Genomic DNA, 25,798 nt, shown 5'->3' with positions numbered 1-25,798 from the left:
TTAACAAAAATGATAGAGCATTTTGTTTGAACATATTTTATTGCTTCTAGGTAACTTTTGGAAATAATATTGGTAGTTTGTTCAAGGTTCTTATGAGTTTAATCAGTTTTTTTAAATAAAACGCTTGGAACTAAAAATTTCGCTATTTTTAATATTAAATTCAATAACAGTTTATGCAGATTCGACAGATATTGTGTCTTCGTCATTTAGGCCCCTGTCTTCGTTGCCAAAACCTGGGAAGCTTGATGGTGGAGCAGGGGAAGGGGAGTTGGGAGGCTGCGTGGGAGCGGGATTCTGTGGGAAAAGTGGGTTGGAAGGAAACTGGGGGAATTGCGGTAGAGATCCTTGGGGAAACTGGGGGAAAGACGGCACGCCTTCTGGTAACTGTGGGAACTGGATTTGAGGGAAGCTAGGGAACGTGCTAGACGGCGGTTGCTGAGGTGCTGAAGGTTGGGATGGAGCGGGACTGTCAGCCGGCTGCTGGTCTTGCTGTTGTTGCGGTTGTTGCTGTTGTTGTGGTTGTTGTTCTTGTTGTGGTGCGTCAGCAGAGTCTACTACTGCTGTGTCAGCGTCTCCTGCAGGATTCTCGGGATAGGCGGGAGCACTAGGGGCTTGTCCCGCTGGAATGCCAGCAGGGAAACTAGGAATGCCAGCAGGAAAACTAGGAATGCTACCCACGGGAATTCCAGGTGCAATAGGATTTATGGATGGGTAGAAGATGCTTTCGGCCGGGAAGTATCCACCACTGACGGGGTAGTACGCTGGCTGAATTGAAGCGAACTGATTCAACTGTGGTACCTGGTACGCGAAGTTAGGTTGTACTCCCACATGGTACGATGACGGCAACTGGAAAAACATAAGCCAATTATTTGTGAATCTTGATAATAGTCGATAAAAAAAGTCTTAAGTTTCTTGGAGACCAGTTCGTTAATTGAAGTCATCGCTTTAAAGAAAATTTTCAAACCTACAAAATAGTGGACTACATAATCTAATCTAATACTAGAACAGAAGTTTTTACAAACTTACGTTGTTAATGTACTGCGTGGTGGAGTAGGCAACAGTCTTCGTATGCGCGGGGACGACAGTCCTGACAAGGTGCGCAGGCGCCGCGTAAGCGACGTGCGCAGCACCGGGCCACGCCACCGCGCCACCCGCCGCCACCGCCACCGCTGCGGCCGCGCACGTCAACAACAAGAGAACCTGGCACACAAACAATTATAGCCACGATAGCCGAACGGTGAATGGGTCGGACTGGCCGACTCGAGATCCGAGGAACGCGGGTTCGAATCCCGCTCGACTATTGTGGTGAGCCCACTCGTAGCACAAGCATATTTAGCTTAGCACGACGGGCTAACGGGACTATTAGTAATTTGTGCAATAAAAATGCTAATAATCTTTAAAAAAAAAACAAAAGTTTTAAACTTAGGCTGAGTTGCACCATCTTATTTTAACTTTAACAAACGTCAGAAATCTGTCAAACTCCATACAAAAATCACCGGTTATTGATATAGTTACGGTCAAAGTAAGTTGGTGCAACCCAGCCTTAGTATGTGACTGTTAAAATTGATTGTCATTTAATCCAACTTGGATGTACTTAGGTGCACCTAAATCCAACTTTCAAGTACCAATAATCTGAAAGTAAACTACTGTAGACTCTTTGATCACAGAACTGAAACCAATGTTTCTACAACAACAGCTCTAACGAAGCATTTAGTATCAAATTGATACAGTATCAAGTACCTATCAATGTTTTATGAATAAGACAGTCTTTAATCCAATGTCCAAAAACATGAAGCCATTAGTTTATTTTGTATCTAATTGTGGCTACTGATGGAATTAATCTTATACAGGGTGTCGCTTTAAGTATGTATTAAACAAAAAGAAAAGACTCTACGGCTCAAATGATACAATTTTCCACATTGTAAGTACCTACTTTTACACCACTAATCAGCAAATTAGTATAGGGAAGTAAATTTTATTTTTGAGAATTTTGGATATTGTTCTTGTAAGAAAAGTTGTTTCATTTGAGCAGTAGAAATCAATATTTTTTGTTTGATTCATACCTAAAGCAATATCCTGTATAATGAGACACTTTATAATCATATTATCATCTTGTCTGCACATTTTAGATACATTTATAAACACTTATCTATTTCAGAACGAAATGTCGTTTATTTACATAATCACCAAATCACAGTTATCCTTATTTACATGCACCAAAATAACGTTAAAAATAACACAAATGAAGCACTATTTTTTTACACTCCACTTATTATCAAAACTTAACCGAGACAAAGCATTTATCATAAATGCCACCGCTTGATACAAATTAAAAAGTTGTTTTAATTTTAATCGGGATGAAATTGAAGGTTAATCCGTACCTTCATGTCGGAGGCGCCTGAGAATCGCGATCTGTATGATACGCGCGTTAATACCTGACGACTCTTATATACCAAATGGTACTCCGCCCACGGCCCCGGAAAGAAAGTCACTAGATGTGCCTGCAGTCAAATTTGTATGCAATCTCAATGCAGGAGATGTTTATTGCACAACACATTCGCAGAATAAAATTACCAAAAGACTGACATTCGGTAGTCAGGACACTTTAAATACAACCAAAATTTAGTTCGATTGTAAATCAACGTTTAGATAATCACCAGTTTTGTTAAAATGAGGACTGGTTCATTCAAGTTTTGTGCGTCTTAAGAATTGCAACTTTTGAGTGATATTTACACCCACGTTGCATACTTTGATTAAATTAATAAAAATAAACATTCAGATCATGTTACGATTATAAAAGAAAAAGGAAGTAACTGTACCTAATCGTGTCTAATTTAAGTTCAGTTACATAAAATATCTAAGCATTATTTATTATTAATTCCATACAAAAAGTATTTAACTAGAAGTTTACAAATGAAATACATTACCACATCTAGATCTACTAGATCCTTGGTTAATCGAATAATAACTCCAGGTGAGCCTTCGTAAGTTATTTATTTGCACCGAATTGCTTTACAAGTTTTTATGTTTTGTACTTACTTACACTGTTACTTAGTACACAATATAAAGCAGTATCGTGCTCACATTTCCTTTTAAAAATATACATGTAAGATAGAAAAGTAGAATTAGTCTTTTTTGGCTTCTTCTCCGATTGGGGGGAAGAAGAACTCCACAATTTTGTCCTTGAAGAGTTGGACCAGTGGTTTGGGTACTTCGTGATGGAAGGGATGGGCACCCCCCACGTATACCGAGGCCCACATGTTCTTGAACATCTGCAGGAAGAGGCGGAGCACCTTCACTTGAGGCATCTTAGCTGCGTCAGTGTACTTACCTGAAAAATACGAGATTTCAAGTTATACGAGAGTAGAGCTATAGAGCTGAAAAAAAGAGTTATATGAACACTTTAAACCTGAAATAACGCACGCTGGTAGCTAGATATAGATTTTTTTTTTTTTTTAATATCTTTGGACAATCTCACACAGCGCCATCTAGCCCCAAAGTAAGCAATTAATATGCTTGTGTTATGGGTGCTAGCTTAACGGATATACCTACTACTTATATACTTTTTTTTTTAATACATACATATTATACATAGTAACACCCAGACCCGTCACAGAAATTAAAATTCATCATTTCAATTTCTGCCCGGCCGGGAATCGAACCCGGGACCTCTCGGCATAGTAGCCGGCCGACAATATAATAGTACCTTATGTATTCGGAATTCGGATGATTTTTATATGAGCTCACGGTGAGTGCAGTAAAGAAGTACGAGTAGCTTACGGTGATTCATTTATAAATATTTGTTATTTAATTTTAATTACTAAAATACGTTATAGCCGTAATCATATCCTGTTATTTTGGTAATCGCAATACCTAATAAGCAAAGCTTCTAGTACTTAAAGTATTGGATTGAAAGTTTTAAATAAAATAACCTACCTCCACTGCTCTGCCTTTTCACTCGCAACTTTGTAGATTCAAGTGTTGACATGTTCTTTTCTTCTAAGTAAGATACGTGATTATGTGACTCTTTTGTTTCATACGTCCCTCCTGTGTCGTTACTGACATCCTGAAGGATTTCCTGAAAATCCAAAAACCGATAGAACACAGAATTTAAGACCCCTTCACTCTATTAAGTTCAAAGAAGAATAAGTAACACAGATTTTTTGTTAACATCACTTTCAACTATATATCGGTAAACAAATAATTTATTTAGTACCTGCGTAGTGTTATATTGGAGTGTTTTAAAATTTAAGGAAATGCAATTGGATAAATTTACGAAACACAGCAGCCAAAAGACAGCACTATTCTTTGAATATGCCATTGTTTTTATACGCGAGTTCAATACGAAATGGCACTCGTTTGAATCGTTTTCAATAATGAAAATGTTTCACGGAGACTGGAGCATTTATAATAGTGAAAAGCTTATAAACATTATATTGTTTAGTAAACCGAGCTAATACTTTATAGGTTACGCAACGAACATTGGTAATGAAATTACTATTTTATTTGTACACCTACGTGTTAATAAGTAGGTAAACAATAGAAAGTCGTACGTATCAATCGTGAAGTTTTAATCCTCACCAAGGTACCTTATTTAATTGAGCTTGAATTTACCCTTTCTAAACCTTTTCTTGATTAGAGCCTTATAGATATAAAAGTTTCGTATTAGGTACAAAACAACGCTCAAAACTCGAGTCAATCTCAGTTATAGATTCTGTCCTGTGATTGATCTGAATACTGAATTAATCAAACAGCCTCAATCCATGCTTGAAATTGAATAGTTATGGACTTCGTTCTGTAAACCGCTCTTACGAGATGCTTAGATTCATTCGAACCACATAAAGAATTAGGTATACAATGTTCTTTCGCGGGGAATTTTCGGGGTGTAGTAGTAGGTAGGTACGAGGTCCGTCATTGGTGTCTCATTTACCCTGCGATCATATTTTTCCAAGAACCACTAGTCAAAGGAACTTCCACGATAACCGGTTTAAATATCCTGATTCCTGACACATGTTCGAACGAAGCACATCAAGTTTAACAGTGTTGCTTCTTATTCATCTGTAATAGGTTCTAATTTGCAACAAAAATGTACAGCCTGATGTGCTGTCTGTACATAGATACGATCGTGTGCTCAAGGTTACCCCACATCTCATTGAAGATCAGCTCTGATGACATTTGCTACTAGCTGCCGGCCTCCGAAATCTCTCGCTGACATTTCGAAGAAACTAGATCAACAATAATAATTGAGTACGGGACGAGATCACTGTAAATGTGGTCTTGTTTGAAAGTACACTGACCGAAACAAATACTACGACCTTTACCAATGCTTTGCATTCATTATTCACTGATTGTAGTAATTTAGTCCGGTTTTATTTTATATTTTTATCAGAACATTATTCTAGCTAATTATTCTCATATTTCACGTGTTTATGCTTTATGTTCTGTTTGCATATTATTATAATAATTTAGTAATAATGTAACCTTTTTCTATTAATTTGTAACTGTTGCGTAGAACTGCATCATTGAAAATGTAAAAACTTTTTAATCCAGAAAATCTCAAAGTTTCAACTGGCCAGACAGACAATAAAAAAACTTGAAATTAACGTTTGACACTTACCATTACCAAACTGTCAAAAATTCTCAATTTGCTTCAAAAATATCAAAGTTATTTTTAAAACTTGTATTGCAAATCAATAATGAAATGCAGTATTATTGTAAAGAACGAACTCGTCTTATAAACCAAAACAAACTTTTTTGTAATGAGTAAGAAATGTCAGGTGAGTATCACACTCAAGTAATTTACTAAATTGGCCTTGATTAAATAAAACTCTTTATTAAAAATATATCTCAAGTCTTTACATTCACAGCTACTGATTCATCGGCGCAAACTCAAGAAATCAAAAAGCCAAAACGGAAATGTAAGTGGTTATATTTTTTCAAACTTATAAAATAATGAGACAATCGTAACTAGTAGTTATCTCATATCTGACAAATGCTATGTAATAAAAGATTGCGATTACCAGATACTTTGCCTGCCAATAGCTAACTCTGCCCAAGACCTGTAAAATAAATGAGTCTATCTGACAGAATATAAGTTTCTATTAAGCTATCAGCAAGTTTATTCATTAAAGAAAGTTATTCAGCGAGTGATGCCCTTATTAGCCCTTTATTTTTTAAACATTTTTTTATTATTCAAAAACTATGCTGGTTGAAAAATTATTTTGTTATCAAAAGTCTGGCATCGACATCAGCAAACATTTTACTGTTAGAAAAAAGTTGTAAATTCGCTCTACTCGAAGTTTCCGAGCACGTAATATCCCTAAACAACTGTTTACATTTTCTTTTTGAAAGTTTCTTCAGAAAGCTATTTCAAGGCGTACCCAATATCAGATAGTAACTAAAATCATGACTGAACTGAAATAGAAAGTGTTTTTTTTTTTTACTTTAAAGGTTTATGAAACTGATCAATATTCGTTATTTTCATGAAAGAGTAATATTTTTATTAATAAAAATCATCTTATTACGAAAGCAAACCTCGAATATTACGATTTATTAGTCTAATAAAATTATTCTTCATAAATAATGTTCATTAAAATTAATAGAAGATAACAACATTTATTTAATATTAATAGCAGGTATGTAACTAATCAATAAATAGCGTGTTGTGTTAATTAAATATCAACATTAAATAAAATACAATCACTTTCGCATAAACAATTCAATTGCAACAAACATTATCATACATAAATACTCATATTAATCTCATAGAATCACCGATCAAACAGTCCGAGTGCAATTAATCGAGTCAATTTCAGTGAGTAGGGTATTTGTTAATGAGCGCGGGCGGGAGGAACTGATTTTCCGGCGCGCGACCCGCCCCCCGCCGCGCCGCCGGCTTTCCTTTCAGGCCGCTAGTCGGCGCGCGGCCGCCGCGTGGCGCTGAGCTCGATCCACGGCTCGCACACTAACACACTGTTTATTTACCACGTAGGTCTGCTCTCAACAGGGAACACAACGCACCCACACACGTATGTCCCAACATTTAGTACTACTCATTTTCATTAACATCGCAAACCACTAATCACCGGCAGCAATGTCAACACACACGTTGCCATGTTTTGGCCTACATATCCGATGCAGTTCCCGAGTTCCGTTAAGCATTGCATTCGATTTAATCTCATTTCGGGTTACGACATGCTAAATATACCTACCTTGCTAGCTAGTTACATCAATCACGCACTAGAAAGTGACTTGTGTACATAAAGAAATTAGTCTTACTGCAATAATCTACATACAGCATTAAATGCTACGCTAAAATACTATTGTTTTTCTAATTTTCAAGAATCTGTAATTAAAACTAATTACTAATGAAATCCTACTTTGAAGTATTTTGTCAAATTTTCACCATTAAATGTAATTGAGACTAGACGTTTTAAAAAAAATTAAAGTCCAGTTGCACCGCCTTAACTTTAACCGCAACTATAACCATAACCGGTTAGGTTGGTTGGTGTTTTTTTATGGAGATTTTTTATGGACTTTTGACGTTTGTTATAGTGTAGATAAGTTTTTTACGTCAGTTTTTTTTTCAGCAACATATCGTATGGCGGACGAGACGGCCACGGACTGCCTCTTCGAAAGGCTGCGGCTCCACCAGCAGCGGGCGCCGGACTCCACGGAGGTGGCGCGCGCCATCACCGCCCGCATCAACTCGCGGCTCACGTCTCATGGTGAGTGACAAACGCTTTTAATCAAGCCCCTACCCTAGCCAAGGAGAGAAACAATTACTTAAAATGCTGCAGTGAACTGTTAAAGTGTATTTGCCATCGCAAATTTAGGTTATCGAAGAAACTAATTTTGTCAGGTTATGTATGTGCCAAAAAGTGCGTTTGGTGACAAGGGTTAAACCACACACCACAGCATACAAGGTGCGTTTGGTGTCACTACAGGCTTTTTTCAACACCGGAACAAGTTTCGAGAGTCCAAAAGACAAAAAATAAAATAGTAACAAAGCTAAGCGCTGATATCGCTAATCTATAGGGCTTATGAATTTCATTTCTAATCAATTCACACCCACAGTCAATGATATTTTTAAAAGCAGCTGCTAACTACTAAAAGTTACTCTGTCAAGTTGCGAGCACCCGCTATTTGCCAAAAACTGAAGTGTCACCAACCTGGTACATGAAATTCACTTCTTGTTACCAATATTAACTTAGTTTATACCTAAATAGTCTGAATTTCCCATCGCAATAGCGACGGAGGTCACGCGAATCTGCAATTATTCACCATAGTCGTTATCTTAGATCCTTACGGTTGATTGATTACTTACATTTTTATTTAGGCTCTATTAATAGGACGTCTGCCCCAGTTTAGTAGAGACAAATCGTGAACACATTCATCTTTATTCTAAGTAGGTAAACTGTGTCGCTATTGTCGTAAAGTCTCATTGAATATTACGCGCGATGCTATAAAATGGACTATTTATAACAGCGGTAGCTAGATTTCGTGTCAATTTTGATTCCTTGGATATTCGCTTGTGAATCGCTAATTCGAAGATAAGACGGTTTTGCAAATTCTCGCTGTCATAATGCGACCAATTTCATAAATTAACTACCTACCTTATCTACCATTTTAATCATTTTAAAACTATTCAAAAGCTTCGCGACACGAACTACACCATTTTAGAACCCGACCCGAACATAATTTACAAAATCGATTTCCTGATTACATGTTTCAAGGTTGTCTGATGCTGATCGTAACTTGATGTAATTAATACCGATAATCCTGGTACAGTTGCACATCAGTCTCTACGCTTTTGCAAAGTAGCACCTATTACAAGTGTGGTAAGAATCATGCCACATTGTTTATCATCATGTGCCTATCTTACGGACTTACCATTATCAATGTTGGTTGATTGAATGAATGCTGCATTCGATGTTTGACAACAAAATTGTTTTGTTGTCGTTACGTAAGTTTTCGCGGGCTGTAGTCAATACTTGCGTATACGATCGGTCATAAAACGAACATTTGGCAACGGGCCTCAACGTTTTGCTTTTGACGGGATCTCTCAGTGGCGTCTGTAGTTGATCCGGGAAAGTGCTAATTGAGCTATGTTCTCTGGACGCACTACAAGAGTTCCCTTGTTCCCTATTCAACTACGAAAATGTTCAGATGCCAATTTTTTTTTAAATACGCTATGTAAAATGTCAAAAATGAAGATAATTAATTGAATAATTAACTAATATACCTTGCCAGGTGATTCGCATTAAAATCAATATCTATAGTACGCCAATGTTTTTAATCTTATTTTAGCGCCGTCGTTGAATGTCTTTATTAGAATCGGTATGAAGACGAATTACCAATCATCGAATTGTATGTAGTATCAACTAGCATATTAATGAATTATCCAATACGTGAACTGTGACAGGAACTTGGCAAGCCTGAACAATAAAAGTCAAAAAATTTGGCAGATGCTCATTATCATCATTTGCATTCAAAACATAACTGGACTTGCAATAAAAATACACTTATAAGATCAACATCATCACCCTTTTTATTTCACCAGGGGCAAATGGAGAATTTGGCCTACACTCCCCACGCGCGCTGGGCAAACTTGTCTTGAAAGAATAAGTTTCACTCAGTTTCACTAATGAAAAATAAACTCGCGTGACTTCCCGAAATTAATAGCTTTTAGAGGCCTTAAAACTTTGTTTCAGTGGCCAAATAACTTTCTTTATCAATGTCTACTTTTAAATGACTTCCTAAACTACGCAAGTTCCACAAGGCTTGCCCTAATTCTTTGCAATTGGTGCCAGCTAAGAAACAACGTAACTGGTACCTACCGAACTGTTAAAAATGTTTATTAAAATTTCATATTTTAGACTTCAATATTTTCTAAAAATTAGAAATGATAGCTGAAATCGACTTACCTTTTTATGCTACCAATAGGTAGCTGTGACTACGGTTACTAAAGTTCATGAAATAATTTGCAATGGAAAGCCAGTCGGGGTCAGAAAATATTATCCTTGGTTAAAGTTTCAGAATAAAGATAGTATAAATAAGATTAGAATGAAAAGAAGTAAGTGTCCGTAGGTATTAATAACGTTTTTGTGTATTTAGAAACATCGTATTTATTTTACACATTGTAGTAGACAAAGTGACGGTGTCGTGCCACTCGCCAGTTACACCCTGAAATTGAAAGAAAAACCGCAACGCTACGAGCGATACCCCGTGCAGTAAATAATGCCATTCATGAAAGACTCACGTTTCGTTCCGTTTTGCAATAGTAGTAATAAGCTGACATTCTCGTATTCTGGAACGATGCACATGCATGAGAGCGATTTAAACTCGAGCAAAGAATTTAGGCTGTTAGGATCAATTTCTATATTTAGACCATCTTACGATAAAAGTAATATTCTTATATATCTTTGGAATTACATAAAATATCTTGTTACTAAACGTTTTTTACTAATCTGTATTTGTTGTAGGTTAAGAAAGGAGTCTTGACAATTTTTAATTATGCAATGCAATACGCACCTACATAGAAAAAGATGAATTGCACGAGTTTTAATAAGTAGTAAACACACATTAAACGCACGTATCAAAACAAATTAAGTAGGGTTCCAATTTAGCGCTTGGCCATGGCAACAAGACGAGTAGCGCGAGGGGGCCACCCCAACCCTATACACTAAAATCATAATGTGCTTGTGCTAGCACCGTATAGTTACAAAACCTAGCATGCATTCTCCTTAATTACGAAAATACTTATTCCTTTTAAAAGAAAATTACAACAAATACTAAAGTCCTCCTTTACATTTTGTGCCATTCCATTTTAGTTCATTCACTCAAATTACTACAGTACAACGAACTTGAATTATTATGCTTCTATTACAAATATTTATAATAATAGAAAAAATATTATACCTACACAAGTAAACAATGTAGTCGTTGTCGTGCAAACTAATTGTGTCATATATTTTATCACAAAAGTACTAAATGAGCGTCATTTGTTTAATTAAACTACAATACTTCTGCCAAAATAGTCGCATATTTTCGTTATTTATGTTGCAGGCACCAACAGCAGTCATAAATCTATCTAGAAACCATTCCAAATAAAAACACAGCCATATCAAATTAGCCAGAGCATTCCGATGGCAACAAAAAGTATCGGCATGAACTTTCGACTCAGAGGTGTCGTAGAGGACACACTTATCTTAATGGGACTGTTCACCGGTCAGCGAAGGACGAAGGTGCCCTACGCGATCGATGCCTATGTCTGGTAAACAAAAACAGGCTATACTTGACGCTACATTACCACAATAGTGCTTGCATAAATTTGACAGTGGACTAACCCAAGCTAGATTGAGAGCACACTATCCACACTATAAAAGATAAAATACGATAGAGTCGAAAAAGATCTATGGAAATAATATACTGTTCACTTTGTGTAAATTAATTTACCACTCCACTGAAGCATTTATCATAAATATGTCGTAAAATATAATGACATGAATATATTAGTCTGCCTTGTAAAACTTAGGAAGCTTTCAAGCCAATAAACTCTACGTTATAAAGTGGCCGATGAGCCGACAGATAATTTGTTACCGCCGCTTTGAAGGAACACTAAATCAGGGGAAGGTGTCATTACTGCGGCAAGTTTGCGTGTTCTGGATACATATTACCCGGTTTTGGTGCATTGGGCCCTCGGCCAAAGCGCCTCGTGCCGCCGACGAAGTGTTACCATTAATTTATATAGGGAAATGAACTTATTGTTCCGGTACTGATAGTGCCAGGGGGCAGCACTTGCCACCCTTGTGGCGGCAGCGTCACAAAGGTAAACACTTCGGGCGTGTGTACGCAGTGACAATGCGTGGCAGGCGCGAGCTTTTATTATAATTTGGTATGAAGCAGAATTTATAGCCACCGACGTTCGTTTGTAATGAATTTACATCCACTTTAATAAAAGGGTCTCTGTATTTTATGCATATAAACTATAAACATTGAAAATTACGACTGACTGAAACATTATAAATAAACAAATTAATGGAGCTTTAAGATCAAAGTGCGTCACTAGTTTGATTTTAACGTATAATTTTAACATCAGACAAATTATTACCGGAGATGAAAGACGTTTTGATATTTTTTATCTAACGTAGCTTAATATTAACAAATTTTATAATAGTTATAGAATTAAAGAGCTTAACGTAGTGATTTTTTTTATGTGATAAGAGGCAAACGATACTTTGAATCTTCTTGATTGTAGTGAGTCTTAGATTCGATTCCTGGTCGGTCATACAATTTAGACACGTTATTCTGGTCTTGGTTATCTTTAGATGTTTTAAATATCAAGCAACAATGGCACTGATAGCAGATTCGTACTACCAACTGATAATAGGCTTCCGAAAGGATTCGTATCGCTTAAACAACTTCGACTGTAAACATCTGGAGTAATGAGAAAACGTATAAAACAACTGAGCAGTAATTATAAAGTCGGCGTTATTTTACGTCGGCGATTAAAAATGTTTACACGAGCCGCGATCTATTTTTGCGGGCGCATAAATCAAGCGTCGCCTTGACATTGGTCGGCGGGACTCCCGCGCATGTTGCCGCTGTCACTCCACTCGCCCTTATGCATTGTTTGTGTTGTCAAAACGTGATAATGTTGCAATATTGGTTGCAAAGTAAAGATTTGTTTACAATACTCAGATAGATGTAAAGGGAAAATTGAAAATAGAAAGAATTTTATTTGAATAGAACATCATAGCAAATACATACAATTTAGGAGACACGGGAGTCAGGATTTATTTTAAAAGTTTATTTTATAAGTTACCCAACGCTATCAGAAACTTCTGACCAATTTTATTCTGTTAGCCATTATTTTGTCTGCTAAGGTTCCCTAAATTCTCCTCCATAAATTCACCGAACCTTTCCTAAAATTACAACACCGCCATTTACGGCTGCCTTGTTATTTTTGCTAAATCAGATATCTTGAAGTTCTTTTTATTCGTTAATTTTACTATCAAAAACCTTGAGGACTCGTATACTCGTAATTTGCATTAACAAGAAGTTTTATGTAAATGCTACGGATTTTTGATACATTGTATTTAAATATTATAACTATTAATTATATCTTGTTTCAGTTAAATAATGAGTAAATAAATACTTAATTAAAATTGCAATCATGGTCGTAGGTGCTAACGAAATGTAGTTATTAGCCAGTGAGCCAGCATCAGCTTCCAACAAAAAAAATATAAATAAATAAAATACGCCGATCGATCGCAATATTTTGCCAATTGATTAGTGGATAGCATAAACTCTATTTTAAATAATCAATTAAGACGTAATCAATTCCACTTCTATTTGCCCGTCGTGCATACAAAATAGCTGCGGTGTATTTTGGACGGAGGCCAAAACCGACAATGGTTGATAACATGCACCATATTGTTCCGCAGATAACGGTCGCTAGGGTCAATCGGATCGGGAACCAATTTGTCATGTATGAAAAGAATTATGTTGAGCAACATATCTTATAGAGGATCTTTGTTGTTATTTAGCAAAGTCACTGATTTTTATCAACATTTATCACTGTTTGCCAGGATTGCACTATCGAAGTTTCTAGCACCACGCGCGAGGATAACAAATTAATCAATCAGTATTTCAAGTACTTTTTTATAATAAAGTACTTTTTTATTTTATTTTTAGATTTGGATTTTAGGAGAGGAGACTTATGCCCGTTTACACCATCAATCCCTATTTTTTAAGTGACCACTATGTAAACAAAATTCGTGTTATGTGTTACCATAGGGGTCGCTTAAAAATTTGGGATTGATGGTGAAAACGTGCACTAGTGTTTTAAATACAGGTTAAGGCAGTCTAACACAGACAGAAGTCTTTTACAAACCTATAGCTCTACATTTTCTTATAATCTGTATTGGAACTGTAACCATATCAAAGATTGTGAAAATATTTAATTTAAAAAAATATTTCTAATTAAATGCAATATCAATAAAGTTTTTAATTTTGTGTAATCTAATTATGACTTTACTAAGCGTAATGTCGTAATTTTACAAATTGTAAATTACATAACATCAATTAGTTTTGCACTTGCCTAGATTTCCGATTATTTATTTGGCAGCCGGGGGCAGGGACATGTTTACAATTTGATCGCTGGCAACGTCGCCAATGTTATGATGGCTGTTACGAGAACGTCGCGGATAACCACTTGTACTAATACATCATGTTTCTAGTATTCTAATATTTATTAAGTTGGGAGGAGAAATGCTTTAAAAATGTGCTCGATGTTGTCATGCAATTTACTGAAAGGTGTTATTTTAATTAAACTATATTGTTTTTTTATATCGATGAGTTTTCATGTGTGGCAAATAAACTGCAACAATCGCCAATTAAAATAAAAATCCGCGTAGTTATAATTAGAGGGCATCTAATAAATCAATAACACGTCAATGTTAATAAATGTTGAAATGAAATTATTTACATGAACAACCTTCATATACCAGTCCTGAGTACGAGTACCTTTGTTTTCTAGCAATTTCTAGAGGAAATATAAATTCATGATGTATACGAGTACGAATCCAAAATTGTCTTTCAGTGACGGCTAGAAACCCATTGTACCAAAACCCTGACAAATGCAGTAGTAGTCGGCATTGTTTACCTACGCACTTTTTGTCTTTGACTTTGACTTAGATCCACCGCATGCCCCTCAATGCCTCAATCAAATTGCAGGTGTCATTCCCACGTGAACAGCCATGATGCATCCTCTTCTTTCATGTTTTAATCCTCAACTAATTAGTGTGACATATTTGTCACTCGCATAAACCATTTAATTCACAAAGGAGCTTGCCACCACTTGATAAATTAAGGAAGAAATAAAGTCTTTGTGGAACGCATAATAAAACACACGCCATTTGCATAGCAGTGCGTTTTGTCTTAATTAAATGTAATGATGATGTTGTGCTTTTGCATTCTTTACAGCTCATTGAAAGCTCTATTGGGTTCAAAATAGAATTTTCAGTGTGCTAGAACTGCTAGAAGCTTTTATTATTGAATTCCTATTAATATTTTAGTGCAAGGACGTTTAATAACCCTGAATTTATAACCGTCTTGCCTTTCATTCTTCTATAGAGACAAAAGAAATTGAACTTACTAATATGAAAGTAGATATCTATTTGTCTATGTGCCTTTTACCACGGTAATTTAAGTTTACGTAAAAATATATTTTTCTAATACTCAGTTATAATTTGATGGTTTTTGTCGAAACGCGATAAAAAAATTCTTTGACGGATCGACACAGACGAACCCGAAGGCGAAAGTTAGTGTTGCAAATTGAGTTCGCAAAACAGTAGAAAGATAGAGCTGGAAACAGCTGAGTCCACATCCTGCTGTTGTTGCCACGGGGCGTGAGGCGCGTCACTTGCGTTTATGCCAAATTCCCACCGTAAAATACTAGTTATTCATGTTATACTGACGATACACTGTCTGCCAGAAAGAACTGTATACAGTCGGCAGCACGAAAGACACAGTTCTGTTGCACAATCGCAACTATTACAACTCTATTAAATGCTAAAGTATTTAGCATAATGTGTGGTCGTTTGTACATGTAGGTTGAACAAAATAAAGCGAAAATAACAGATTGACGTGATTGCAGTGTTTTTAAAACAAACAATAGTGTTATTATCAGTTACATTGTGCAAGTTCTGTAACTGTTAAATCAAATTATACAGACTAATAAAATTGATTTTCAATGCTAAGACAATGCGACCTTACTAACGAATCCCGTAATCTTTGAAACATGTAAATAAATGCTTTGTTTCACTAATAAGTGCACAAACCCACACCCTCCCACTACAATTCCTGATTTCCACAACTTGAGCCCGTTACAATGTCAGGAACTTGTTTGTACTTGCGGTCGCCTATCTAATCTGGCACTCAATGGTAATAGCAAGGCGAATGACAACCCTATCCAGCTGTGACGTAGTTGGGAAGCATACAAACAGCAATAGTTCTGTTAAGGTTTGATTTGGACTTAAACAGGCAGGAGCAGCGAGCGAGCCAAGATATTCCTTACTAATTAACATGCCCAGTAAATAGTCGATTCATTTTCGATTATGAATTTGAAATGAACATCTTGTCGCTGCTGCCTGTCTTCAGTGTCGAAATCAAAGCTACGATAGCGATCTGTTATGTTGCTGCTATTTGCTCTGAAGCTCTCATTCGGCTTATAATTATCTGAATTTAAAACAGTAATAGTGTAAATTGCAGAAAATTAATGAACAGTTTTATCGCTGCTTCTGTCTGTAATGAACTCTGGCCTTAATAGAAAATCGGAACTCATTTCACCTTGTCAGCTTTCTGAATGATAATAACCAGGTGAGTGACAGTACTTTAATAGTGCTACTGCATGGCTGTGGCTCGCTAGCCTTTTTGAAGTGAGGTGAGTGACAACCTTTTAATAGTGCGGTGAACAACAATCCTTCAATAGTGAGTGACGGACGGCCCTTGACTAGTGCAGTGAGTGGCAGCCCTATAGTGACGTGGCAGGGAAGCGCGTGCCGCGTTGGCGCCGCGCCAGCCACCTCGGCCGAGACTGTCATCTGGAGCGCCAGGGTTGCTGACTGGGGAACAATACCTAGGTAGGGATATACGCTCTTTGCGGATAGAGTTAGATTTGCTAACTCCGCAGCTGAGCGACCTGGATTACGTCTTTTGACACCCTCTGCATCATACAATCTTAATTAATCGTTGACTAGAAGCTTACGGAAAGCATAATATCCATTTTAGGATTGAATCTCGTTATTTTTTAATTAAATAGTGGGTAGAATGTAGGTACGTATGTCAAACATGAAACTAAACGTGCTTATGACAGTTTCAGTAATTCTTTAGTAATTTTCATTTATAAAGTATTCCAGGTATTTTTCTAATACATTGTTGGCTGACAACCCTATTGTAAACGAAGTAGGCCATTATTGCAATGATCCAAAGACATTATAAACAACTATGTACTTGAACTAATTTATGCGCTCTTCCGCAGCGCATACCGATCTTTGACACTGGTGCAGACCTACACCTATTTTTCATAGATATTCGGCATGCATTCATGTTGCAGAGATTCACTCCAATTATTTGAAATAATACATTTATTACTTGTAATAAAAACGTTAAAACTTTAAACACATGACGCTAATGAAAACAAATTAAATACCAATAAATGTTCCAATCTGAATAAAATTGCAAATGAAATCATTATTTGTAATCATAATAAACAATATTAAAACATGCCAATTTCATTTAACACAACAAGCGATCAATCAGGAAAACTGAAATAAAATTATGATAACCGCACGATCGACTAATATCGTGCACAATTATGAGAACTGAAATAAAACTATCATAACCACACGATCGGCTAATATCGTGCGGCCATAGATTCTGGCACTACTTTAAGGCAGTTGATGCTTCAATTAATTCTGCTGAAATGGAGCGTGACATATCAGTGTTCGTGCGAGGCAATTATGCGAGAATGCTGTGTTCACTATAGCACATAATTTTAGATGGGCGAGTTGGAAAGACCACTAGTCGGCCTCCGCCTCAGCCCGGTGGGCGCGACACATCTCGCGGAAGCCACGGTCGCTGAAAGAGCAAGCACCTCGCGTACCTACAAACAACATAATATACGAGTACTGACTATAAACCACTTGTTGTCACATTGTCATTACAGGTATAGCGTATATAAATAGGTTCTTGCTGTAGCAGAACAGTGCGGTAGTGATGTTTTTCTGACGTCGAACTTCAGCAAGACTTTAAACGTGTCACGTGCTTCAAAGTATACCGTGACAGCTATATTTTGCCATATGCCACCCCTGTCACACGGTTACACTAAGGCTGGGTAGCACTACCGTACTTTAACGGTAACTAACAATAACCGGTATTCTTGTATGGAGCTTGACAGATTTTGACATTGTTAAGTATAAGTAAGATGGTGCAACTCGGCCTAAGTATTGCAAAAACCTACTCATTTAATCACTATGCGTATTAATTGTAAATATTCAATTATTGTGGAATGTCGATATGTAAATAAAAGAACGGAATTGTAAAGAACGCTACATTAATTTTATTGAACAATGTAAACAAACATTTCATGTCGAACATTCTTTTGTCATTGTAGAGCCACACAGGAGTATTGGCTTTAATTTCAGATAGTAATAAATGATCCAACACTGATAAAACTGTAGATAACAATAGCTGCTTTTATAAAATCGATAAGTACTACAATGCCGAACTTACATAGCTATTTTGAATGCATGTTTACCCAAATCAGACCGCAGATGCGGTCTGTGATGAAATGCCAACTAAAAAAGACTATACTAAAATAACATATACGAGAGACAGATAAATTGTTTGATTAATCCTATTTTTTTGAAAATGTCAACCCTAGCACACTCATTATTTAAAAAGACAATTTGAAATTGTTATCATCATCGCGCCTTGTTTGTTGTGTAAGTACGGTTAAGGAAGCATTTAATTTCAATGAATATAACGGCCGATGTACAAAAATGGCGAGATGTTTTAAGGATGACATCTCAATTTTATGGTAATTTCGATCTGAGAAATTCACTTAACATCTTGAATATCATCATATGAGCAGGGCAATCCTGCTCATATGTTAAATACTTTATGAAAAAAATATGGCAGTTCTGTACTTGCCTTGTAGTGTATTGCCTCGTTATTTTAAAGGTCAATGGATTTAAAAACTTGAATGATCCCAATAATTAATACTTCGTGTTTCCTATATCAAGCAACAAAGCAATCGAAAAGACACATAAATTATTCAAAATGGTCTAAATATATCCGCTCCCTTTTTTGGGTAATACAATTAACTATTAGTATTTTTGAATTATTTATTGGTGGTCGTTATTTGAACCGGTTTCAATTGTTTAATTTCAGATAAACATGTTCGGCAGAGCACGCTGGACAAGCTTTGGAACAAACAGTCGGGAGCTGTACAAATGCTGCTTTCGATATTGGAGGTATGAATAATTCAAAGAGATGTTGAACATTGGCTAGACAGTCCCATCCCACATGCTTTATTGTAGGCTCTTTACACACTGCGACTTATTGCAGCGCTTTCGTAGCACATAAAAAGTTACAAATGTATCTAAGGCTTCCTGAAGACTTAGACAGTGCGCCGCACCATATCCATATTTTTTTAATTTTATGGTAATTCAAATTGTGTTGTTTGTTCTAAACTCCTCATACATGGCATATTTTGATTACAGAACACACGGGATACAGCTACATCTACCTATATAACATCGATACTTAGAGAAGCGCTATGCTTAAAACAAGGAAAAGGAAAAAAGTGCTCAGGTATTTATAAAATACTTTTTTAACTTTACATAAATATCAATCGTATAAACCCGCAAATAATGTAAACACAACATTTGTTGACGAATCAGCTCCGATCGAAGCACCACCTAACAAGAAGAAGGATATCAAAAAGACTGGCAAAGAAAATAAAATGCCTCTGGCAAAAAAGGGTATGTCAACCGTGTGGCGCTTAAACTGTACCAAATTGACGCTTTTCTAACAAATAAAGCTGGAAACCTTGGAATAATAACGTTATTAATGTAAATACAATGTATGCCCGCCATTAACATAATGAAAAATATGAAATTTTCAAACCTCATAAAGCAAATAGTTCTCAAGTTCAAAATCTGCACAATAAATTTTAATGCACGCGAAATAATAATTACTAGAGCCTTTTCTTAACCACTGGGAGTAAGTAGTCCTGCGCACTGACATTCACGAGGAGCTTACAAAGAGATGCTTGACATTGGACAACATAACCTTGTAATTTATTGAATCAGAGAGATTGTACCTCCATTGTTATTAATCACCGTACTGCTGATTCTAATCAAATTAACATAAACATTTAAGTAATGGTCTGTATTTCGGTATCGAAGATATTGTAGGCGTCACGAATACCCTAATGGAATTACCGAATCAGGCTTCTTTAATGTGTCCTTAGCCTCGTTCTTTAGGTAACGATTTTAAGAAACCCTATATTTCTGTCACAAAGTTGTACATAATCCCTTAGATTTAGAAATGTTTGAAATTTGAAATTGAAAATATTTTAAAATGGATTTTAGGTAGAGGTACTGTATGCGTTATATCTTCCACTTTATTCAATTGCAACTGTAAATATGAATGAGCTTTTGATTTGAGCAATTGCAGTATTACTTTTTCTAAATTAACACCAAAATTATTTGTAATATTTATTGATGCACGGTTTTTTCCATATTTTTCCACCATTGGAAAATATTTACGATTACAAACGGTCGGTGTGGTGTATTTCAGCGAACAACCTCGCGAGGCAGCAATGCGCGCAGCACTTCGTATCGATAAACGGCTCGCAGGCGGTGATCCGCACGATGATAGCCACGCACGGCAAACGCGACAGCAACGTTGGCACCGAGCTGATGCTGCAGGACCTCGTGTGGATCCTCGCCTCGCTCGCGCCCAGAGGTACGCTAAAGCCCTCGCCTCTGCCCTTTGCTTGCAGCCAACAACATCGCCCGCCAGCAGGCTGCCCAGAACTTCATTGAGATCAAGGGCACCCACGTCATCATCAGGAAGGTCATCGGAACGATTCACGACAAGCGGGAGCGCCACGCCGGCACTGATATCATTTTGCAAGATCTCGTCTGGATTCTAGCACCGCTTGGCTCACGAGGTTATCACGCGTTCATTCCAGTATTTCCTCAAATTATTTTCATTTTGTTGTATCACAATCAAAGTAATGATGAAAAATTATTCAGCTAAATGAAAATGTTCACTTCATTTCAGATCCCAAGTTCGCGATGAAAGTGAGAATGTTGGGCTGCGTCAGAACAATGCATCTTATTTTAAAGGGACACTTCACGGATAACAAGTTGATATTTCCTTTACTTGTTATAATGAAACAACTTGCAAAGAATGGTAAATTAATATGCCTCCAATCGCTACTTTTTACATATCGTTGAAAATTTTTTAACGTTATGTGATATGGCATGTAATATATAAGTTATTTCTTGTTGTATTTCAGCTATAACAACGTCGATTTTGATCCGTGATGGCGTCATAGCAACTTACGAGCGAGTACTCGTAAGTTTGGGCTTCATCCCAACAGCCAGGCTTCGCCTTTGCCTGGACGCTATAGACTACTTCAGCAAAAACAGTTAAGTGACAACAATGTTCCACCCAAGGTTCAACAACAACCATTAATGTGATTAATTATTCTGATACATGTTCGAATACAATAGGACAAGCACACTGCAAAAGCTCACTACACGTCGGTGTATGTCACATTCGAATGATGAATACTTATCACCAAAGCATTATTATGTATCTGTTCCACCTACACATTTATAAGCGTGACGATTCAATGTTATAATCAGTGGCGTAATAAATATTTTGAGCTGTCCCCAAAGCATAAAAGGCCTTGTTATAAAAAAATACACAAATTGTTCAGACAATAATTAATGTTTCTAATCTTGTTGGACACCTATTTTTACGCTAAAACCGTGCCAAAAATCTTTTACACTTTCAGTTAACTAGTATGTTTTGGTATAATGATGTAATTTCTGTAGTAAAATAGCCTAACTACTTCAAGATTGTAAGCATTAAATACTAGCTTGCACTTAAATACGCCACTGGTTTTTGTTTCCATATTGTTTCTAAACAATGTGTGCATGTCCACATCGTTGAGTGACACGTGCGTAACTCACACAGAGGTGTGCTGCATGCAGATCGTCAAGACAGGCCTCTGTAGCGTGCTCCTCAGGGTGTTCGACCGCTGGGACCGCTACGAGGGACGCATGCGCCTCAAGATTTGCGCGCACATACTGCAGACGCTGCAACACCTTTGCAACATAAGTACGTATACCAGACGCTGATCTTCTAGAATTATCCAAATTTATTAGCAGCAAGCAAAGTAAGGTTCAAGGATGTTCTAAATGTTAAAGATGTTCAATGTTTCATACACATAGTCACACCCTAGTTTGTTTTGCAAGAGTAGTCGTCAAACTAAATGCATTTGTTTATGTCCACATCATTACTGTTACGAATGCAACACGGAATGCATCAAATAAACATGTCTACTCGATATTAACGTAAATGTTCATATCAAAGCACGTGGGCATATCATAAACACGATTAAATGCCGAACATATGTCATGACTACAAATAACATTGGAAATTGACTACATTTTCCAGAGGCCGGACGTCGTGCATTGTGCACGAAAAAACACGTGCAGACGCTCCACAGGTTCTGCTCTCAGTGTCCGGACGAGCCGGAGTTTGACGGGCTCTTGGCTCGAGTTTGCTCAGTGATCACGCTATGCCTCAAGCACCAAGCGCTGCCGGTGCCTGCATCCAGTCCAGCTTCCTTCAACCTTAACCCTATCCTGAAAGGTACATGACACTATCAATATCATTATCATGTTTATTTTTAATTATAATGAACTCATCACACAAAATTGTACAGGTACTAATACTTTATGGCCATGCCATGAAGATGAAGAAGATGCAGCCAATTCCGATTCAAAGACTGTCAATTCAGACCTTGATGATGATGGTCCAGACACTGACAATGAAGGCATCGATGAGTTTCCAGACATAGATTTCGATGAAACAGAATTGAAAGGAGAGAATAATGATGAAGAGAAAGTATTTATAAAAAGTGGTGATAGCTTACAAAGCTCGCTATGGATTAATCCTAATGAGAGAGATATAGAAGACTTAAAAAAGTATGCTAATAGTCATTATACGCTTTTAACTAAGACAAAATTATTAAAATAATTACATGATGTTTTGTTACTTTCAGATATTTTATATTTTTTAAAGAATTTGGATCATACAACAAACAGATAAGACTAGTCAAAAGTCGGTCTAATTCACGTGGGTCCATACTAGATGATTTCCTTGGATCTCAAACAGGTGGCAACAGAAATGTTCCTTCCTCATTGAACTTGTCCCTGACAGCAGTTTTGGGGAATACAGACTATGATAACTTCCTCGGTTCCTCCCCTTCGCCATCTTTACTGCAAGGTTATCACAAAATCCATGAAAGTACCTGTAAGTTACTTTTCATTACCAAACTTATTGACACCTATGGTGAATTTAGTTTTATTTAATAATACATTTTATTTTAGCAACCACTTCTTGCTCTTCCCTCAAAATACACAAAGATATATCGAAGTACAGTACGTTTGCTTCTGTGTACAGCACTATATCATCAAGGGTCAGAAGTGTAATACCATTCGTCAAAGTAGCCTATCCAGACATGAAGGGTGGCCATGGCCATAATCAACCAGAGCCTCTCAATAAAATGGAACGATCCGCATGCAGGTTTGCAATACATCCGCACTGGCTATTAAATAATAAATAATTATCGTTATGATAATGTTTATGAGTCTGCAAAGATTCATTAATGTTAATGCGCTCTTAAATCAAATATTTCAGGATGAAATTACTGTCATGTGTGGATAGAGCTATAAATCCAGAGGCGTATATGAACGAAGTTGTATACGACTTAGACCAACTAAGCAGTTCTGGCACATCTACTGATGCCACAGTACAGAGAAGGTAATCAAATTTCTTTAAATAGGTAGTAGCACTCGTGATCATGCAATAACTATTGTACCTACTATTTTAATTTCAGCAATGATAGTATTTTTCTTGCCAACTCCGATGAACAAGAAATTACTAAAGTAAACAGTTTTTCATCTCGATTAAGTTTTGAATCGAGATTTGAATCGGGGAATCTAAGAAAAGTCATTCAGGTAATTATAAGTATTAAACTTTATAGTTTCATAAGTTTTATTTACAAATACATTGAAAATTGCTAATTAATAACTTACCTCCAGGTAGGTCCGAGAGAGTACGAGCTGATCTTGATGCCAGATGTGAACTCGACTAAACGTCATCAGTGGTTCTACTTCGAGGTTCGGAATATGCAGCAGGGCCGACCCTACATCTTCAACATTGTCAATTGTGAGAAGTCTGATAGCCAGTTTAATTTCGGCATGAAGCCGGTCCTGTATTCCGTGAAGGAAGCTGTTATGGGAAAACCAGGTAACTTTATTAATAATGGTTTAGAAATCTAATTTAACCTGGGTATTTGTTTTGTCTCATTCTAAGCCTTAGGCGCAGACCACCGATTTATTGTCGACCGATAATTTAGTCGAGCAGTTAATCAGTATGGGCATGTATGGAAGTGCGCAGATTACACCGATTAGGATTAGAGTCGAAAACATTAATTTTGGCAAAACACATAGATCTAAATAACCCTAAAACCCGGTGCATATGCACAGAATAACCGAATAGTGCCAGGAACTGAAATAACAAAATTGATAAGATTATTTTATAGATGAATTATTGTCTTCAAATTTCAGGATGGGTTCGTGCCGGCTCTGACATCTGCTACTACCGCAACAGCTACCACTACGCGAACCAGAAGAACCACAACAAGTGCTACCTCACGGTCACCTTCAACATCGAGTTCCCGCACACCAATGACGTGTGCTACCTCGCTTACCACTTCCCGTTCACGTATTCTATGATGTTGGTAAGATATGCTTAATTATACTGGCGTTTCTCATTGCCCTTGTTATTTTCTTATATTTTTCATTCCTTTATTTAATGTGATGAGACACACCTCTGTTATTCGGGGCTAAAGTTGCGCTAGAATTTTAATATTCATAAATTGCTTAGAAAGTATAGAATTAATTGGTGAATAGAATTTATTTCGATTAGTATTCTAAAAGTGCTTTTCTAGACCTATATATGGCTTTCATAAATTCATGTTCATGTTATATTGATTATTTCTTTTAATATTTTGCAGACGCGGATTTGGCAATGGAGCTTGCAACTGCCAGTGGGAGCATACCTACGTGTAGAACCCCTCTGCTATTCCTTGAACAACAATGAGATACCGCTTCTCACCATCTCTGCTGAAGATACACCATCTAACCCAATTGTGGTAAGATTCAGTTACAGTCGTATCTATTTGTTTTATCGTAACTAAAGCCTGATCTTATGATCTCGGTAATTTAAATGACCTGGTAACAAATGACGCCATAAGTTTTGATAGCTAATAAAAAGTTCAATTCACTAGTGGAGTTCAGTCTATAGTAATGAGAAGTATGATCCACCATGTTGGTGAAGCTTCAGTGTACCCCATCTAAGTATTCATCTATACACATACCCTTACTATACCTTCAACTATTTTCATAACTGGCTATTCAACTTATTTACAGGACAGAGAGATAGTGTTCCTAACAGCCCGCGTGCACCCTGGCGAAAGCAACGCATCTTGGGTGATGGACGGCACCATGGGCTGCCTGCTGGGTGATTCCACGGCGGCTGCGGCTTTGCGAGCCAAATACGTGTTCAAGATCGTGCCCATGCTCAACGTGGAAGGCGTCGTCAACGGCTGGTGAGTCTTTTACAACTGTTTTGAATTCTTGCCAACCATATTTGGGTGAAAAAATGGCGAAAGAATTCACCAAACTTTTACGACTACTCTTAAACTTTGTGGTGAATATTAAACTGCAATGTGTGTGCCGTCGTCAGTCAGTTCCCGTCATACGGTTATATCACAAAATGAAACAAGTAATTTAAAAGTTTAAACTTTATTACCTTCGCTACATCACTATTCTTTAAATTCTTGAGATTCAACTTAATACACTTAACTAGGTACGTCACGTATATATAAACACTATCTTATAGTTCTATCTCGAATGAT

At 36.9% G+C, this 25,798-nt stretch overlaps 3 protein-coding genes across 3 annotated transcripts in view; 1 reads left to right on the top strand and 2 right to left on the bottom strand.

Annotated features, from left to right (window-relative positions):
* Positions 1 to 129: 129 nt before the first annotated feature.
* LOC114365774 (protein app1) lies at positions 130 to 2,465 on the bottom strand. Its single transcript, XM_028322440.1, has 3 exons — positions 2,382 to 2,465; positions 1,027 to 1,200; positions 130 to 846 (listed from the first exon to the last, which is right to left on the bottom strand). Exons 1-3 carry the CDS (start codon positions 2,385 to 2,387, stop codon positions 172 to 174), a joined length of 855 nt encoding a protein of 284 aa, XP_028178241.1. The 5' UTR covers positions 2,388 to 2,465; the 3' UTR covers positions 130 to 171.
* Positions 2,466 to 3,125: 660 nt separating this feature from the next.
* On the bottom strand, positions 3,126 to 4,015 carry LOC114365735 (uncharacterized). Its single transcript, XM_028322376.1, has 2 exons — positions 3,937 to 4,015; positions 3,126 to 3,331 (listed from the first exon to the last, which is right to left on the bottom strand). Exons 1-2 carry the CDS (start codon positions 3,986 to 3,988, stop codon positions 3,126 to 3,128), a joined length of 258 nt encoding a protein of 85 aa, XP_028178177.1. The 5' UTR covers positions 3,989 to 4,015.
* Positions 4,016 to 5,755: 1,740 nt separating this feature from the next.
* Positions 5,756 to 25,798, top strand: part of LOC114365757 (cytosolic carboxypeptidase 4) — a 65,714-nt gene continuing 45,671 nt past the window's right edge. Inside the window, exons 1-20 of the mRNA XM_028322404.1 lie at positions 5,756 to 5,777; positions 5,868 to 5,918; positions 7,590 to 7,727; positions 18,958 to 19,040; positions 19,290 to 19,380; positions 19,470 to 19,550; positions 20,371 to 20,538; positions 20,860 to 20,991; positions 21,098 to 21,229; positions 21,784 to 21,927; positions 22,267 to 22,464; positions 22,538 to 22,799; positions 22,877 to 23,127; positions 23,205 to 23,400; positions 23,515 to 23,637; positions 23,714 to 23,834; positions 23,919 to 24,126; positions 24,447 to 24,619; positions 24,896 to 25,033; positions 25,311 to 25,489. Of these exons, the coding sequence (XP_028178205.1) occupies positions 5,771 to 5,777; positions 5,868 to 5,918; positions 7,590 to 7,727; positions 18,958 to 19,040; positions 19,290 to 19,380; positions 19,470 to 19,550; positions 20,371 to 20,538; positions 20,860 to 20,991; positions 21,098 to 21,229; positions 21,784 to 21,927; positions 22,267 to 22,464; positions 22,538 to 22,799; positions 22,877 to 23,127; positions 23,205 to 23,400; positions 23,515 to 23,637; positions 23,714 to 23,834; positions 23,919 to 24,126; positions 24,447 to 24,619; positions 24,896 to 25,033; positions 25,311 to 25,489 (2,876 nt within the window). The 5' untranslated portion in view covers positions 5,756 to 5,770. The remainder of the gene's footprint in view (positions 5,778 to 5,867; positions 5,919 to 7,589; positions 7,728 to 18,957; positions 19,041 to 19,289; positions 19,381 to 19,469; positions 19,551 to 20,370; positions 20,539 to 20,859; positions 20,992 to 21,097; positions 21,230 to 21,783; positions 21,928 to 22,266; positions 22,465 to 22,537; positions 22,800 to 22,876; positions 23,128 to 23,204; positions 23,401 to 23,514; positions 23,638 to 23,713; positions 23,835 to 23,918; positions 24,127 to 24,446; positions 24,620 to 24,895; positions 25,034 to 25,310; positions 25,490 to 25,798) is intronic.

The sequence above is a fragment of the Ostrinia furnacalis genome, unplaced genomic scaffold, assembly GCF_004193835.3.
Source record: "Ostrinia furnacalis isolate ACB-3 unplaced genomic scaffold, ASM419383v2 OfSCF7642, whole genome shotgun sequence".
Taxonomy (NCBI): Eukaryota; Metazoa; Arthropoda; class Insecta; order Lepidoptera; family Crambidae; genus Ostrinia; species Ostrinia furnacalis.
Note: the sequence above shows the minus strand (reverse complement) of the source record. Positions and strands in the feature narration are given on the sequence as shown.